General features: G+C 39.7%; 1 protein-coding gene across 1 annotated transcript; it reads right to left on the bottom strand.

The window, feature by feature from the left end:
• Nucleotides 1–15,063: 15,063 nt before the first annotated feature.
• LOC141758275 (large ribosomal subunit protein eL19) lies at nucleotides 15,064–17,919 on the bottom strand. Its single transcript, XM_074619498.1, has 6 exons — nucleotides 17,786–17,919; nucleotides 16,201–16,298; nucleotides 15,992–16,114; nucleotides 15,625–15,745; nucleotides 15,401–15,511; nucleotides 15,064–15,259 (listed from the first exon to the last, which is right to left on the bottom strand). The coding sequence occupies exons 1-6, from the start codon at nucleotides 17,788–17,790 to the stop codon at nucleotides 15,133–15,135; spliced, it is 585 nt and encodes a 194-aa protein (XP_074475599.1). The 5' UTR covers nucleotides 17,791–17,919; the 3' UTR covers nucleotides 15,064–15,132.
• Between the last annotated feature and the right edge of the window lie 421 nt (nucleotides 17,920–18,340).

The raw sequence follows: 18,340 nt of genomic DNA, 5'->3' as shown, positions 1-18,340 counted from the left end.
ACTATAATGTAAAGCCAATGGTGGAAGAGGTATGCAGATCATTTACTCTACTTAAAGGGGACGTATCATGAAAAACTGACTTTTCAGTGCTTGTGTACATACATTTGGGTATCTGGACTACCTACCAACGCACAAACTGTTTTTTTGAGGGCTGCCTGGATCAGAAAACATGTGATTTAGCGCCCCCTTCCTATGTCACATGCAGGCTCATTACAATATACCGCCCCTTAAAGAGACAGGTGCTAAAACGGAGCGTTTCATACAGAGGGTGAATACAGGTTCTATTCAGACAGACAGTATGAGGAAAATAATGTGTTTTTTGAACATTAAAGCAGGTAAACATATTCTAGTAGAAACCCAAAATACAAGTATAAACCTGGAAATGAGCATGATATGTGCCCTTTAAGTAAAAGTAGCAATATCACACTGTAAAAATACTCTTACAAGTAAACATTCAAAAGTTTAAAGACAGAAGTATTGGCAAAAGTGGTGGACTGACATTGTCATCCATAGAGCTGCTAGCATGACTAAAATACTGTAAAGAAAAAACATTAAATGGCCCTTTTTCCAATTAAAAAAACAAGAATTTAACGCTGAAACTCTGCACTTTAACCTCATATTCAGTGTGTAATTTCACACCTAAATTAATAAGACGTTGAATCCAAACAGAAAAATGTCTCCATTCGTGACCACAGACGTACACGGAGCTATTTCATGTGACTTGACAGTGCAGAGCCTGAGAGGACTTCTTGTTCTTAATGACCATAAATAATATGATTAACTCCCAATAAAATTAATTGGCAACGGAGGAGCTGCTGGCAGGCCATAGACTAAGCTGGCAAAGACTGTGTGTGTATGTGTGCTCGCATGTGTGTGTGTGTGTCCCTGCTGTGGTGTGAGGAACATTTCTCAAATCATGACCCAGTTCTGTTATCAAATTGGATCAAATGTGATTTTCGTCTCTGCAGAGAGAGAGACAGAAATGTGTGCAACTGGCAGTACATCAAGCTGCTCTTACATTTCATAAAATTGCTGACTTTGGTGCTCAAGATGGCACGGTGCTCTGCACTTACTGTACCGCTCTCTCTCTCTCTCTCTTTTTCGTGACAATGAGCAGAGGAGGTTTGAAATCCTTCTCTCAAATTTCTGTGGCTCAAACGGCAGCGATAAAGCAGAGAGGCTGAGTGTCTGTCTCTCCCTTAGCAAATCATTTTTCACTCTTCTTTCACGCTACATCCATCAACATCACGACAAAACACTCGAGTGTTTAGTTTTGGGGCAACAAATCCTATCCCGAGTATCAAAGAGGCTGGTCCGAAGCGTATCACAATGAAGTAAAATGGCTCATTAAATGTGTGATTTGTTACTCTATCATCTCATGTGTCCTATAACGTTCACACTTCTTTTTGAACTGAGCAGCAGCTGCTGGACAGACTCGGGTGACGATTGCAGCGCAAGTGCATTAACAAGGAGCAGGAATATAGCAACAATGCAAATTCTGGGAGAAAATCCGTGCTTAAAATAGCACTTGATTATATAGGCGCGGGCAGGAGGATGAGGAAAGCACTGTCACAGGGAAATAAAGCTTTCTGGTGCTTGACAGGCGCAGAGAAAAAACACCTTATAGACCCATGCATCAAACACAGGCAAATAAAAATAATCTCCTACCCCTGCCCTTCCTTTTACTGTCTGTTTAATTCAGTGTATGTGACAGGATATTACACACAAATCCATACAAGGCTTGAAATATGAAAATCTGGCTTCAGTTTATGTAATATCATACTTTGTGGATGCTTCCTGGAATCAGTCGGCTCATATGCATTCATTTGTAGTTGTGTTTGTGTCCACCTGACAAATGTAAGCCCAATACACTCTTCCTTTAGCTCTGGTTTGGTCTCCCCAACAACTCCTGAAGGAAATTTCTCCACTCTATTCACCAGCAAGTCGCTAACTTTATCTGTCATTTGGTGCTGAGTAGGTAGCTTACTGCTTTTAGAGCTTTTTTTTGCTGAACATAGCTGCCAGCTGTTGCCGAAAACTACATGCTGATGAGAGCCGTGAGACTGAACCAAAACAGTCACATCCTGCCTCTCTTTCCCTGACATTTAATATTATCAAACAGACATTAACAACTTAATGGTTGCATTGTATTTCGGATGTCTAGTCTAGAAAACGGTATGTTCTTTCGATTGTTAAGTGTTTACGGGGACTGTTGCAAAAACCAAGCAGCTCGTAAACATCAGAGTTAAAACCGAGAAGATCTTTACAAAAAGAGAGAAGAAATGCCACCACAGAAGCATAGGAGTAAGTTTTATTTTTTAGTTATTTCATTTATCTGTATATTGCATATTCTTTTGATTCTTAAAACTGTGACACTTTTTATTGTCCATAGGTAATCGCAAATTAATGGCACATTTTTTATCTCTTCAACATGTACCTTAAAGGGAGATTTGTCAACTATTTAATACTCTTATCAACATGGGAGTGGGCAAATATGTTTGCTTTATGCAAATATATGTATATATTTATTAATGGCAATCAATTAACAACACAGAACTATGACAAATATTGTCCAGAAACCCTCACAGGTACTGCATTTAGCATAAAAAATATGCTCAAATCATAACACGGCAAACTGCAGCCCAACAGGCAACAACAGCTGTCAGTGTGTCAGTGTGCTGACTTGACTATGACTTGCCCCAAACTGCATGTGATTATCATAAAGTGGGCATGTCTGTAAAGGGGAGACTCGTGGATACCCATAGAACTCATTTTCATTCACATATCTTGAGGTCAGAGGTCAAGGGACCCCTTTGAAAATGGCCATGCCAGTTTTTTCTCACCAAAATTTTGCGTAAGTTTGGAGCGTTATTTGACCTCCTTCACAAAAAGCTAGTATAACATTTTGGTGCCAATGTATTCCTTAGGCTTTCTAGTATCATATGATGCCAGTATCTCCACTATAGCTTTAAATTTGAGCCCGCTACAACCTAAAAATCACAAGTTTCAATAACGCGTTAAAGAAATTAGTGGCGTTAAAACAAATTTGCGTTAACGCGTTATTGTTGCGTTAACTTTGACAGCCCTAGTTACGACAGTTTCCGTCGAAAGGAGGGAACTTTATCCCAAAGCTTGGGGAGGGTCTGGTTTGACAAAGGCCCCCAGTCAACTGACCTTCCCCACCCACCTGCTCACCTGTTTCCACTTTCCCTCGTGAGCCCTGCGGTATATAACCGACCCATTTCCACTCATTCCCAGTCAGAACATCAACGGCCTGGCTTGTGTAACTGCTGAAATAAAAGGGAAAGAACTGTGACTCATTATTCAGCTTTAGCTTTAGATAGCTGTAATCACCATCTGGTTTGTTCCCCTGCTATTAAGTTTACATTTTTAATCAGAAAACACTCTTAAACTTTAAAAAACAAAGTGAATGGATTCAACTGCCAAACCAGAGGAACTATTATTAGTTATTTAATCAACACTTCATGCTCCAGCTGCAGCCTTTGATGACCATGCACACCTGAATTCTGGTGTTATTTTTCCTCCTCCCTATCTTATGTTGTCGTCACCATCCTCAGGTTCCAGTCGTGTTTACATTCTTCCAGACCTCCAGCCAACTGGACCATTAAAAATGAAGGAGGAACACGGAGATGGCATGTTTAATGCATGGTCTCATCTCCTGCCTCTGAGGCTTGCCTCCGCTTTCTCAGGATGCTGCTTGCACAAACACACTCTCGGTGACAGGGACGAACGCCACGTGGCCACGAGTCCAGAGGTAAAAGACGGTACACTGAGTTCCAGGGCTTAGAGTCTGAAAGGTGGAAAGTCAGCGTATTTCCTCTGAGTTGATCTCAGAGGTTGAGCATGACGGAGAAAATAGCTCCCCGAAGTTGATGCATGAAAGCTGTCTTTGAACCATGCTACACTGGGAATGGTAGATTTGAGGAATCGCATATGTTTCTTTGCTTCAATGAGCATTTTAGGGGAGGCCTACGGTGATTTACAGTTTATTCTCAGAGTTTTATTTATGAGGATGGATTAGCTTCAAACCATCGTGCCTCTGAACAGTTTCCAATATCACTTTTCCATCATAAAAACCATTGTCTTTTAGAAGAACAGCTCAAATGAAGGTAATAACGCGGTAAAATAACACATATTATGATTAGAAATAGATATTTGACACTTTCAGAAAGGATGTTTTGATGTATTTATTTGGAGAACATTTAAAAAACATTCAAAATAATACATAAAGTGCTATTAGAAAATCTTATTGACAGCCTTATTATATTTTGCCCTTAAATTGTATAACATGAGGTCATGTGACAATGGAAATGTGTTTTTGTGTTGCTGCCAACTTAGCTCTTTAGCCAACAGAGTTGGCTCTTGCACTTTATTCAGCATTACTGTGATTATTAGAGAAATATTCGGAACATTTTTATAGCCTGTATCCAGTCCCAAATATCAGGCTAATATACGAACTGACCCTTTAAATCATGTGATTGATTGAATTGCAGCTTTGCCATCCTACAAGGTCGTCTTTTGAAGTTGTTTTCCACCAGTGATTGGATTCATGTTATTTTGATTTGATTGCTCCTGATAACAACAAGCACGTCTTTACTCGCTAACAGCGTTTATCCCACAAATTAGAGCATCCAATCAACAGGCCCGTAACCTTGAACTGACCCTATGCAGCTCCTCAAAGTAGACCACTGTCAGGGATATAATCATGACATCTTCAACACAAAAATTAGGAAATTATGGGAATGGACGTTGCTATTGTTAAGTTTATATTTTCAAGTCAAAGCGTGACTATAGTGGTTGTACTGTAACTGTTAAAAGTCCCCAGAAATAGATCACATGACCACACCTGAAGCAGGGAGGACAAAACAAACGGGCTTCCGCCATCGGTTGGGACGGCGTTATCAGCTGTAACCGCCGTATGAACGTATTGCAGAACGGCGGCCATGAGCTAGCCAGTGGGGCACGCTCATATGCACTAAAAGGAACACGCAGCCGGCCCGGCTATGTCAACAAAGCATGGAGAAGCTCAGATTACAACACACACAGAGGGGGGGCGACTTCATTCTCTGCTCAGGTAGACATTACTCCTCTATATCTTTACATAGCAAATAGTTGTTTGCTTCTATATTAATGCTCTAAATATCGTATAGAGCACCTTTTAAGGAGTTTGTTCTCTCTTTGCAGAGCTAAAACCACACAGGCAGACTGAGGCAACCAAAGAACTGACAAGAGATCTGCCTTTGAAAATGAAACCGCTCTGCATAAATAGAACCTGCTGACTGCTTCTCCTTCTGCTCATATCAGTTAAGTCCAGTGCATTCCTGTCCAACAGTAACTATCACTGTCTTTATATCCTATTAAAGGAACATTTCAGGGGATCTATTTGCAGAAATGGAATATAATATTAATAATGTTTTCATTAGTTTTATAATAATGTTTTCATTAGTTTTATAATCACCTGAAACTAAGAATTGTGTTTTCGTTAGCTTAGACTGAGTCCTTTATATCTACATAGGGAGCGGGTCCTCTTCACGGAGTCCGCTATGTTGCACCGCCATGTTTCTACAGTAGCCCAGAACCAAACCAAGCACTGGCTCTAGAGAGAGCCTTTAACGTTTTGACGTTACCTGAAGACCACTATAGTTCTGTACACACTTGTGAAACTGCGGTAACGTGAGCCACAGTGCTAAACCGTGGTACCGCCAGCCGCCGTCTGACTTCTGTTGCTTCTAAAGTAGTGTGATTATGGTGAGGCTAACAGCGGTTTTGCACTCGGTGGCCAACTAGATGCCATCAAATCCTACACACTGTACCCTTAAACTGAGGTGAATGTCTACCCAGGAAGTTGGCCCGTATGCCAGATGGCTATTTCATGGGTTGCCACAGATGTTTCTCTTAATTAAGCCCATGACACCTTATGAAAACACAACACTAAGTTCCAGTCTTGCAGATCCAGCCCACCTCCACACCTGCTCTCAGTGCTTCCACTCCACAACTCCTCACTGCAACAGGATTAAACCCTGCAGCACTTCACTCAACTCACCCTTTCATCAGTATAGGCTACTGACCACTTATGTTTTTCCACTTCATCTTTAACCTTTGTCCATTATGTAGCTTGGATGTAATTATTGGCCTCTTGACTCGGCCGCAAAATGAAAATCAAGGAAGGTCGAGCAGCAGCACGATTAAGGGACAAGGTCAAGAGGACGTGGCCGTTATGGCTGCAGAGGAGTGTTTGTACGTTTCCCAGCTTGCTTTTTTCCAGATCAAGAAGGTTTAAAAAGGTCAGTTTGCTTAAGTGTTCATGCATTTAATGAACGCAGGACCTCCGGTGATTTATCTCCACGCTAAGCTGCTACTTTGCATTAGTAACACAGTCTAAAGACAGAGTTTCTATCTCCCTAATTATTGGGTAAACACACTCTTTTTGTCACTAAGTGTCCTGGTTTCCCAGTTACTTACTTGCTTTGTAGTTACACATTTACTCAGTCTGGCACACACAATACTGTACCACCCTCTGAGGATGATATATTGTAGCTTAGGCCAACATCGTGATCAGTGTTGCCAGATTGGGCTGGTTTCCGCCAAATTGGGCTACTTTTGATGAAGTCGGGCTGGTAGATGAAGTTTGGGCTGCTTTTGTCAGCATTTGGTGGGGTTTTGAAAATATAATGAGTTGTCATTTTATGGTCAAAAACACAAACAAAATTCAGTAAATGTTTGTGCCCACTCACTCATAATTAACTCGTTTAATTTCAGATATATTTGATTGACATGAGTTGTATTCAATCGTCACTGCGGATAAGGGAGGACCTACTTACCTTGCAGAAAATAAGCTCTGAGGCAAACAAACGTTTATGATACTTACACGTATCATAACGTTTGTTCAGCAAAATAATCTTCACAAAGCTTTTATCATTTTTGAAGTGTGAATGCAATCACCGGAGGTAAAAAGCTAACGTTAGGCTATAAACGAACTACGCCACGGTTGCATGAGCGTGAGTAAACACAACGAGGTTGTAAAAGTTGGTGTGATGACGTATTGTAGTATCATTAAGCCACTTGTTAGCAACCTTTTTATTAAGACATAAGCCTATAAAAGCTTCAAAATTCACAAGTGGGATATTTACTGACGCATTTTATAGGCCTATCGTCTAACAAAACGTTAAATTCTCTTAAGATTGTGCTAACCACAGACCTTATTTCAGGCATCTAATTTAAAAACCTATTCAGACGTTCCAGACGAAGGAACCAGAAGTGCTAAAATGCAAACTAATTTCCAGGTTTTAGGACTCATTCCTGTAGCACTCGATAGGCCTATGATAAAACAAGGGTGAAAGAGTCAGATTCTTCTCTTTGACTAAATAGGTAGTCACTGTGTTTTGGGCTTTGTAGGGCATTATACAGAGGAAACTTGGAAGGTCTTCTTTCTACAGCTGTGTGTTTCCTCTCAGGCGTACATGATCGAAGAGTGTGTCGCCACAGGTCCTCTTTACGCCTCACCTCCCCAACCTCAGCCCTCCCTGCCCTTAAATGGTTTCTCAATCCAACATGCTCTCAAATCTTGAAAGCGAACTTCCAAATCCATTAAGTCGCTAAGAAAAAGACTTGAAATCCACCGAACAGGTTTCCTTTTCGCTCTCGCTCCCCCCGCGGCTCATATTACGGTGCATTTGTGGATCTGAAGATATGAATTTTTCAGCTACTCCGCCTCAGCTCTTTTCTCAGCCCATAAATAAATATATATATGCAGACACACTTTACATTCCAGCAGTCTTTTGTTTTCCTTATACAATAGGCTCAGTTCAGTCAAACCCTCAATTTAGTCATATTCCCTCAGAGGACCCTCTAAATGTCCTGTCCCGGTGTGAAGGGCTAAACTAATCTATTCAATTTGAAGAGTGTCTCAGACTTTGGGGGTTTCTGCCTTCAAGGCGCAGGGATTAGAGGATAACTGGGGCTGTTCTGTTTAGCTAAAGATGCTTTTCTTGCTTATCAGCCGAAGCTACTTTTTTCTACTCTACGCGCCCAAGTCAACAACTCTGTTATGACAAATATAAAAAGATGAAAAAGACAAGAACATTCAGCATACTGAAGATGGAAAGAGCTTGGTATTTTTTTACAAAGGAAAGTGCAAGCTGTTGAGAAAGAGAATATAGAGGAGATGAAGATGGTGTGAAATATGTGGAACTATTTTCTATTTCCTTTAGTTGTGATATTGATATGGAACAGAGTGATGAAGCAGTCGGCGCTGCATAAAGTGGAATTACAAAATGTGACTACAGTTTAGAGGACACGTTCATCTCCAGACTAAATTACTTTTTGATCTCCGAACATCCCGTAGACAACAAAGTTCTTAAACTTGCAGACATTTTGTTTATGTTTATATGTTTGTTTAATTATTACTTTTTTAAGGTGGTGTCTAGAAGGTAACCCCCAAGTTGCGAATCTCTTGTGCGATGGTTAAAGTTAGGCATTGACCTTGAATAGTTAAGGTTAAGCCGTCTACACATGATCAGCGGTAAAATCGCTCTGTGCTGGCTGTGCCATTGTTTTCCTAGAGCGGTGCCGCCCGACTAGGTAGTTGGGCGGCATCATCCACCACGGTACAGGCTTTACAGCATAGGCTACAGCCCATGGGTGTATTATAAGATCATAAAAGTGATGAATTACAGCCAATATATCCTTTATTACAGCCGCATACAGCTTACAGGAAGCTGGCAGAACCGGATATATCCTATGAGCTTGCAGGGCGGTGCAGTCCTGTGGGTCTGATGCACGTTTATTATGCTGAGGAAAAAAACTCTGGATTCAGCTATTAGTTCATTTTACAACTTTTAGGACACAACAATTTAAATGAAGGCTTTTTAAGTGTTCATACTGGGAAGTTGATTTACCTCGAAAAAAATTATCCTCCGATTTACTCTTTATGAATTCATGGCTATAGACTCATTGGCGTTTTTGGTCCAGAATGGCGGCCTTTGTCAAAACAGCACCAGAGTTTCGCCTCTGTGCTTTTATACTCTTTGGGCGCTACCCTTGGTGTGGCGCACCGCTTGAAATCGCCACAGAGTGCTGCGTTCAAAGTTCATATTATTTCCACTTTGACCTCAGTTGCCGCTGACCTTTCAAAGCGCCACCAAAGACAACTGGTGCAACTGTTGCCTGGAAACAGTGAATGGCGTTAATTGCACTCTTTTTGGGGAGATATTTTACGTGCTGCCTCTGCAAGGCTCTGTGCCCTACCTCAAGGTGATGCAAAGAGCAAATCTCTCATCATGTGAAGGCAGCTTTAGGCATTGAATGACCTCAGATGGTTAAGGTTAGGATAGGTCGTCGTCATCCTGTTTTCACAACTTAAGGGTTACCTTCCAGACACAACCCTTTTACCCATGACCCTGCTGCCACCTTACCTTGATGATGACGTTGTCTTCCTCCTGAACTTCAGCTTCAACCCTCACTCTCGTCCACTTCTCTCCTCAGAGGCCTGTTCTTCTTTTCATCCTTGTTGTGTTCATGTTTCAAACTGCATCTGATTGTATAGCCCACTAGAAAACAACAATGTATACAGTACTGTTTACATGCACCTTTACCTTCACTGTGAAGAGGGATGCTCATGTAATGAGCGTTGAGCGTTGGTCATTGCTGTCAACAAACTGAATTCGTCCTGCATTTTTCAACCAAACACTGCCTAATTAAATTTCACACACTTCTCGGTAAAAGTGAGAAAATGAATCATCATCTGATCGTGCAGCAGAAAACAGATTTATTTAGCATTTTAATCAGTTATTGATGAATGAGCATCGCTGACTCATTTAATATTAAATGAAGCATTTAGTTTACTGCTGTAGCTGCCGCTGCCTATAGCTGTATTGATTCATTTCGTCTGGTTCGCTCTTTACTGTAAGCTGGTGGCTGTAAATTTCCAAATCAGAACTGACAACTGTGTTTGTACCACTTTAACAGCCCTTTACGAGGGAAATAAAAATGTTAAATGAGACCTCTTAGCAGAGACAGGAGGCGGAGGAGAGTGCTTTGAAGAATAACATCTGTCAATCAAATGTGGTTTAAGTTAACTATTGATCTGTTCTTGATCTAATTTTACTTGACTTGGCTTGTAACCAGGGCTGCAAATAACGATTATTTTCATTATCAATTAATCTACCTATTATTTTCTAGATTAATCGATTAATCAGTTAGTGTAAGAAATGTCAGAAAATAGTGAAATATGACCATCCCTGTTTATCAAATTCCAATGTGATGTCTTTAAATGTCTAGTTTTGTTAGACAAAAACCCCCAAATATTCAGCTTAACATGATATAAAACAGAGAAATGCAGGAAATCTCCATATTTGAGAGGCTGAAAACGGCATTTTCTACCATTTTTGCATGAAAAATTACTTTAATGATTAATCAATTTTCAAAATAGTTATTATTGTTGCAGATCTTCTTGTAACCATACAGGAAATCTGAATATTTTAACCTTTATCTTAGCAATTAGCCTGTGTATTTGAGAATTTCTGTATTTGCTGAATTATCTTAATTTTCAGTGTAAATGGTAAAAAAGAGAAACGTAAAAGCAATGACAACGAGGTGGAACGAAATGTGTTGTGACCAGAAAACTGCCACTTTGAAACACTGATCTGAAACAACCCACAGAGAACCCCCTGAAATATTTACAGGTTTTTATGCATTTTTAAAATACGTAATGATGTTTTTTAAATATGGTCTAAAACCGGGCTATATGTAGCCAATATATCCTGTGATCTATATCAGAGCTAAAGCATATAGGCCATGTTGAAAAGACATCTATTGCTCAGTGGGAAGATCATTAGTAATGCCCTTGTTTGAGCCAGCACACTCAAGATACGTTGTGAATTCATTGATTTTTAGATGTCTTTTAGTACTGAATAGTGTCTTGGTGCATGTGCAAAAGTGTAAAAGCACGAGACCTGGTTTTAAGACGACAGGGCTGAGGCGTCTATCTGGAATAAACATCTGACAGCACTGTCAGTCCGATAGATCTGTGATCTGTATCATTGAACACTATTAATCCCTCTTTCAATCATCCCTTGAAAAGATACCTCCTAAATCCTTCCCATGTTTTATGATGGTATTATATCTCCCTATATATAAACCAAAGCAATTAGCTAACAGAGGCAAGGAAAGGGAAAATAAATATAGGCGATTGTGTGGTAGATAAGAGACTGACAGAGAGGGATGAGGGATAATAGTGTCACTTTATAGGCAGGTGACTGTCAGGTTAGGATTATCACGTGCACATTAAACTTGACATTTACCAACCCGTGTAAATCCATAAAGGTCTAACTGATACCTGATGAGGGCCAACAGTTCATTAGAGAGAGCCCAAAGGAGGTCATCAAACTGCCAAGTGCAGGGTAAAGCTTTGAGATGTTAGATAACTGTTTTTACATTTAAAAATAATCTCCCTTTTTAATTACTTCCATCTCCTCGTTTCAATAGTTATCGAAGATCTCCTGAACTCTTCTCCATTTGTTTAGCCTGGGTTGAAGGCCAACTGTAATAAAGAGCGCTGCTTGGTTTCATCTCATATTCCTCCCCTTATCTAATCCCATTAAGGCTCACGCTTCAGGAAATAGGAGTGCCTCCTGGTAATGAAGAAATACATTAACCGAGCAACAAAATGGCCCCGCTGCACACAGCCTGTTTTCTCCTTCAGCAATCCCTCTCTGGAGATCGCACATTTATTTTTAAATGGATGGTTTTGTCTTTATACAGTATTGCAGATCCGTTTAGTAATGATGTCGTACATATAAATTGCATTTTAGTAAAAGTATGTTAAGCTACGGTGTATCGAAATTAAATCAGGGTGTCAAGGTAAGCGGATGCATTATGCTGTGTTCATTCCAGCTCCTCAAGGCCTTTGAAGCCCAGATTTTAAACATGAGGGATCTTCACTGCCAGCCTCTAAAGGTTGGTGGTCCTATTGTTTATGCATGACGGTGCATCATGATCCACAAACAGAAGCTGCTACAACTCAGACTTAAAACGGGGGAAAAACATCTGCCAGTGAATGGGAAGTGAACTCTCCAGGGCAGGTCGTGGGAGAAAATTAAGTCTTTAACGTTCAACCCTTAAAGAGGACCTATTATGCTTTTGTGTTTTTCCCCTTCGCTTTAGTGTGTTATATAGTTTTTTTAGTGCATGTAAAAGGTCTGCAAAGTTACAAAGTCCAGGCCAAAGAAGAAACACTGCTCCTGAACTGCCTGAAACGCCTTGATTGACGTCCCGCCTTTTCTCCCGTAACGTGGTGATGTCACCAAGTAACACATTTGCATAATACCTGCCTAGCGGCTAGTTTGTCACGCCCTCAAATGAAGCTATAGAGCGGAGCTGGAGCGGAGTCCGAAGAGTTTGGTTCGGTTGACCAATCACAACAGAGTGGAGCCAGCTGACCAATCAGAGCAGACCTGGCTTTTCGGGGGTGGGGCGGGGGAGTTGCTGTAGCACAGCTGGTATGAGAAAAATAAAGCATTTTTTGAACATTAAAAAACGTAAACATGTTCTAGGAAAAACCCAAAATACAAATATGCACCTGAAAATAAGCACAATAGGTCCTCTTTAAGTTCTTCGTCCAAAAACCTAAAAAGCCATGTGAATTGTGCATTTCTAGATCCCTGACTATAGTATGTCATTAGTATATGCATCCATAGCAGATAGTCATTTAAATTCAAGTTAACCAGTGCCAATCTCGTAAAATCTGAATTGCTGAATATCATCTGCTTTGAATCGACCTGAGGAGAATCCTCTCTCTTATAACCACAGACACACAGCAGCATGTCTGTCTGTCCTGGTTAGCAACAGCTGCATCTGCAAACACTTCAGTCACACCTTCTCCAGGGAGCACGCAACAAGGAATCCTTCAAGGCCTGAGCAAGAAGTGAAAATGACTTGATGACTTGAGCGTCAGCAGCTGAGCTTTAATGTGGTTGTCAGTGGCTGTAAGCTGGAGCATGGCCAGTGTTTGTACAAAGGTGTGATACATTGTTGTTTGAGACTTTGTTAACTTGCCTTCAGGAATAGTGAAGCAGAGAAAATAATTTATTAATTAATAGCTACATCATTTATTAATCAAACTTTAGGGCAGTTTATCATAATTGTTTGGGTACGTCAGCATGGAACAATCAGCAGTTTGAAAAGTTTGCCATGTTCTTCACCTCTCTGAGGTTTCTGACCAATGTCAACTGCAATCAGCACAAGCTGATTTCAAAGTGACTGACACCAAATGATTTCTCACACAGTTAGTTAGTTATAAATCGATAAGTCATGGATGAAATGCATCACTGACACACACATTAAGACTGGCAACCAAACACACACACAGGCACAGGAAGACCAAGAATGTGTGGAGGCATTTTAAGAAAAACATCTGGACAACTCCTGTTTGACAAACAGTTGTGTAAGACGTCATGCCTAAACAGTGTTGCAGTACTCTATGTTCAATTAGCTAACCATCCAAGAGGAGGTTGTGCAAATACAGAATAGACCGAGTTTGTACAGTAAAGATTTAGCAAGATGTGAGGTGCATCATTTGCTTCACTGACAATTATAGTTCTGTTATTGCACCCCATACATTTGTGCAGTTTCTATGCACCCTATTGGCAGAGTAGGTTCTACTCTCATTTATTGTGCCCCAACATAGGTTGACCCCATCTTTGCAGGGTGGGTGCTGAATTCAATAGTGGTTGATAGGTTAAAAGTGCAGGTCCTAAATAAAACAAGTATAAATAGTCTATAAACTTCAAGACTCCTTGCTTCAGCAAGGGAGTAATCATTACATACTATATGGATGTTTTCAAAAGTGCTTTATAAAAGATGCATTTCAACACAGTGGCAAAAAACTGTTATTAATTGCTTGTATTACACACAGAAGATTAATATAGAGCAAGATAAACACCCACAACGTTTATTTCTGAGGTTGAACCACAGCCAATAGTCAGAATCAGATAGCATTGGAATGTAACTGTTTTCAATACAGGATATAATTTATATGAGATAAATCACTAGAGCTGCAACGATTAATCAATTAGTTGTCAACTATTCAATTAATAGACAACTATTTTGGTAATCAATTAATTGGTTCGGATATTTAAAAAAAAAAAAAAAGTCTAAATTCTGATTCCAGCTTCTTAAGTGTGAATATTTTCTGGTTTCTTTACTCCTTTGACAGTAAACTGAATATCTTTGAGTTGTGGACAAAATAAGACATTTGAGGACATTGTCTTGGGCTTTGGGAAACACTGATCAACAATTTTCCCCATTTTCTGACATCTTATAGAGAAAACTAATCAATTTATTGAAAAAATAATCAGATTAATCATGAAAATACTAGTTAGTTGCAGCCCTATAAGTCACTTTTATTACTCTTTTGTTGCCCAGAAACTGCTTATCTTTGAGTCTGACAGTAGCCTGCTGGTGTAGATATAGAACTAAAATGTGATTGAATACTGTTCATGAAGCTTATGACGCCTTTGGGATTAGTGGCAAAATAGATTGAGCCACTATTAAATCTGCAGATATCTTTTAGTGTTTTAAATATCTGGATGACTGAAATGTAGACATCTGATATTATTGTACGTGATACTGGTGCTCTGCCGCCACCTGCTGGACTGTTGAGAACACTAACACAAGAATGCAGTTTAGAGTCTTTTCTTAGCCCCATGAACATGATTACTGTACAAACCCTCCTCTGAAATAGAAGTGCTGAAGTATCCCACCATTATATATGGTAATATTTTAAGAAATAAAAAGTAGAAGGCCTATCCCACCTCGTTTTGTTCAGGTATAAATTATGACAATGATAAAGTCTCAAGAAATGAACTGGCATTCTTGAAAAAATGTTTTATAACAATGCTGTCTTACAAAAGTGACTGCTTTGAGGTGAGATCACTGCACTACACGACGGACAGCCACAGCAGTGCTACCGTACCTCATGTCCCCTCACATGAAGCATATTTTTAACACCAAGACAGGCAGACAATAATAATAATAATCAAACAATGACTCTTTTATCCAAATTTATTAGCAAGAAAAATGGGAATCTGACAAGAAAAAACTTTCAGTTTAGATTCACTTCTTTGCAGTTTCTTCCTCCTTTGAAAAGCTCTTGATCATCTCTTCCTTTTTGGCCAGGAGACGCTCTTCTCTGCGCTTGCGGGCCTCCTTTGTCTTGGAGCGGCGAGCCTCAGCCTGGTCACTGGGTGAGTAAAGGGAGGTGTGGAGAAAATTAATTTGACAGTAACACCGTGAGTTTCAAGAAAGAGCAAGCTATGGCAGTAAAATCATTAAATAACATCTCAAACAAAACAAAACACCACAATGAAAAAGAGCAACTTACCTTAGAAGCTTCTTGCGAGCCTTATCTGCCTTCAGCTTGTGGATGTGCTCCATCAGGATGCGCTTGTTTTTGAAGACATTACCCTTGGCCCTCAGATAGAGACTGTGGTACCTGGAGGAAACAGAAAATATACCTCAGAGCGTCTCAACGCCTCGTCCTGAAACTGGAATTAAAAACTACACTGGCTTATTCACCAGCAATGGAGCGCTGAAATTCACACTTACATGTGCCTGTCAATTTTCTTGGACTCCCTGTAGCGACGAAGAAGACGACGCAGGATTCTCATGCGCCGCATCCATGACAGCTTCTCCGGCATACGAGCATTGGCGGTACCCTTTCTCTTACCTGGGCAGGAGGGGAAATAATTACGTATTATAATGATATATATTACAAAAAATTAAATGGCCAAATTTGTGTATTTTTCTAAAAATAAACTAACATGCAAAAGTGATTAAATTTTGTCAACTGAGCGACTATTAGGACAACTAATATTCTGAACTAAATGTGCTAGTACATGATTCAATGTAGAGTCAGTGAAAGCAAATTAAAGTCATGTGTTTTAATGAAATGAGGAAAAGTGACATTACCCACCATAACCCATGTGACGCCCCTTGCGGCGTGCCAATGTGTTCTTGCGGCAGCGGGCGCGGGAATGAACCGTCACAGGCTTCCTGATGATCAGTCCATCCTTCACCAGTTTTCGGATCTGCTGGCCTGTGGTACAAATACAATATTAAAAGATGCTGGCCTATAGGGCCCAAACCACACAAATGCTCTCCGATGCAAAGTAAACAACTCACGAGAATTGGCGTTGGCGATCTCATTGGTCTCGTTTGGGTCCAGCCACACCTTCTTCTTGCCACAGCGTAGCACGCTGGACGCCAAGCGCTTCTGGAGCCTGAGAATGTTTGCATATTAGTTTTGCACGGTATCAGACACATACAGACCTATGGTGCCTTTAAGATTATCTATGAATTTAAACCCCCCAAAAAGGGGGTGTATTACAGCAAGTAGTTGTGTGTCATCTCATTAGTTTTGACATTTTGAACTTGCACAACTCCGCATTGAGGTCAATTTCTTGTATTGACTGAAATGAATGATCAATCCAAAGAGAAAGAATAGGCTACCTTAGGTTAACTTATAAAAACAAAGTATGTTCATTTAATAGATAAATATTTCATTCGCTTAGTCACTGCTAAGTGAAAGTTAATGGCATGAGCTTCTATTTAATTGGCACTTTTCAAAACCTGGATTACAAATAAAAGCACATCCCAAAAAAATAAACACAAAACACAAGTATTCTCATAATTCCCAATTCAAGATCTACTACTGTAAATCTTTGTTGAATTACCATAAAATGCCAGGTGCTCTTTGCCAAGTGCAACTGGCATTTAATTATCAATCAGACCCACCTGTCCCAAGTACTGATAGGCACCTGGTGTCATTGTGTTTAAGGAAGAAGTATGCACCTGATCTTAAACAGGTTATGCTTAACTACTAACATCCAATTTACCTCCATTATCTGATTCAGTGAGGTTGGTTTGGTAAAACGGTGCAACAATTGGTTCGCTTGCCAGGTGAGTCGCTCATCAGGTTTGATAGGATGTGGCAGACTGATTGACAGGTGTGCAGTATTTTTTATTTATGAAGAGTGGGACACAGAGTCAGTCACCTGGGGGCTATATTATAGTTTGCCTATAACAAAACAAAGTGGCAGTGCCTGACAAATAAATACTAGCCATTTAGCCAATTGCAAAAGGGCACCTATCCAAAAGTAGTGGTAGCATTACAGCTAATGTTAGTTAATTTAACTGACATTATTGATCAATCTTGTTAGACAAACAAGCTAAATAATTGCACTATTGCCAGGTGATTGACCTGCTAAGTTACCTGTGGTGTATCAGTATGTTAGGACATGTCAAAGCTTAAAACGTTCCTGTTTGCTGCTGCCTTTTATTAAACCAGATAATGATCTTATACTGCACTAGAGCTTTTACTATTGTGTGTTATACTGCTTTTATTTCTAGCTTGTTTTTATTTTCCAATCTTTAATGTTTTTATAACTGTTTTAATTATGTCTTAATGTGCTTTTGCACTCTGTCGCAATGTTCTTGAATGTGTATGTAAAGCACTTTGAATTGCCCTGTTGCTGAAATGTGCTCTACAAATAAAGCTGCTTGGCCTTGGTTAGCTCATAGGCTAGCTCACCAAGGTAGGCCTCATGCTAAATGCAGTCTGGTACAAAAATAAGCGACTTTACTCAAAGCCGAACAGAGTTAGAGTCGTCCTTTATGTCTTAAACAACAAATCTAACAACTCAATACATTCATATCTTAATAATCTTAGATTAAAACCACATATTTAAAGGTTACATGTGTAGCTTACCTCATGGCTGCTGCTAGCTTGGTAGAGACGAAGAAGGAAATAGGACGAGGCAGTCGCTACCACTTTAAATGTCGTCATGGGTTACTCAACTCTTGTCAGAAAAAATAAATAAAGCTACAGATTTAGGAGTGATAGTAATTATTTGAGTATCATTTAAAAATGGAAAATATTCCGTGGTGTATCTATATTTTTACTATAACTTCAAAGTGACACTAAACGCATTTATCGATATCAATCCCCCCCACATCACAGCACAGTGGTACGCTCCAATAAAATGTGTTGTATATATATCCGACCACTGGAGGACGCACTACGTCATCCATGTGTGTTTCAAGAACTGTAATTTATAAACAGGTTTGCTCTTTGTGTTTAATGTAATTTGCTGTATATGATTATTGTTTTGTTTGAGGAATTAAATTTGAAATATTTTAGTTCATTATCACAAAACTGAAATACAACTGGCCTTCAAAATAAAAGCGCAATTTAAAAAAAATAAAAATAAAAAAACGCCACAAGTTATAGATATATCTATAATTCAATTCAATTCAATTCAAT

This window comes from Sebastes fasciatus, chromosome 20, assembly GCF_043250625.1.
Source record: "Sebastes fasciatus isolate fSebFas1 chromosome 20, fSebFas1.pri, whole genome shotgun sequence".
NCBI classification, from domain to species: Eukaryota; Metazoa; Chordata; class Actinopteri; order Perciformes; family Sebastidae; genus Sebastes; species Sebastes fasciatus.
Note: the sequence above shows the minus strand (reverse complement) of the source record. Positions and strands in the feature narration are given on the sequence as shown.

Coding starts and splice junctions, on each gene's coding strand:
- LOC141758275 (XM_074619498.1), bottom strand. Junction 16,115..16,200: donor GATCGCCAACGCCAATTCTC/GTGAGTTGTTTA, acceptor TTTGTACCACAG/GCCAGCAGATCCGAAAACTG. Junction 15,260..15,400: donor GCTCGCAAGAAGCTTCTAAG/GTAAGTTGCTCT, acceptor TTACTCACCCAG/TGACCAGGCTGAGGCTCGCC.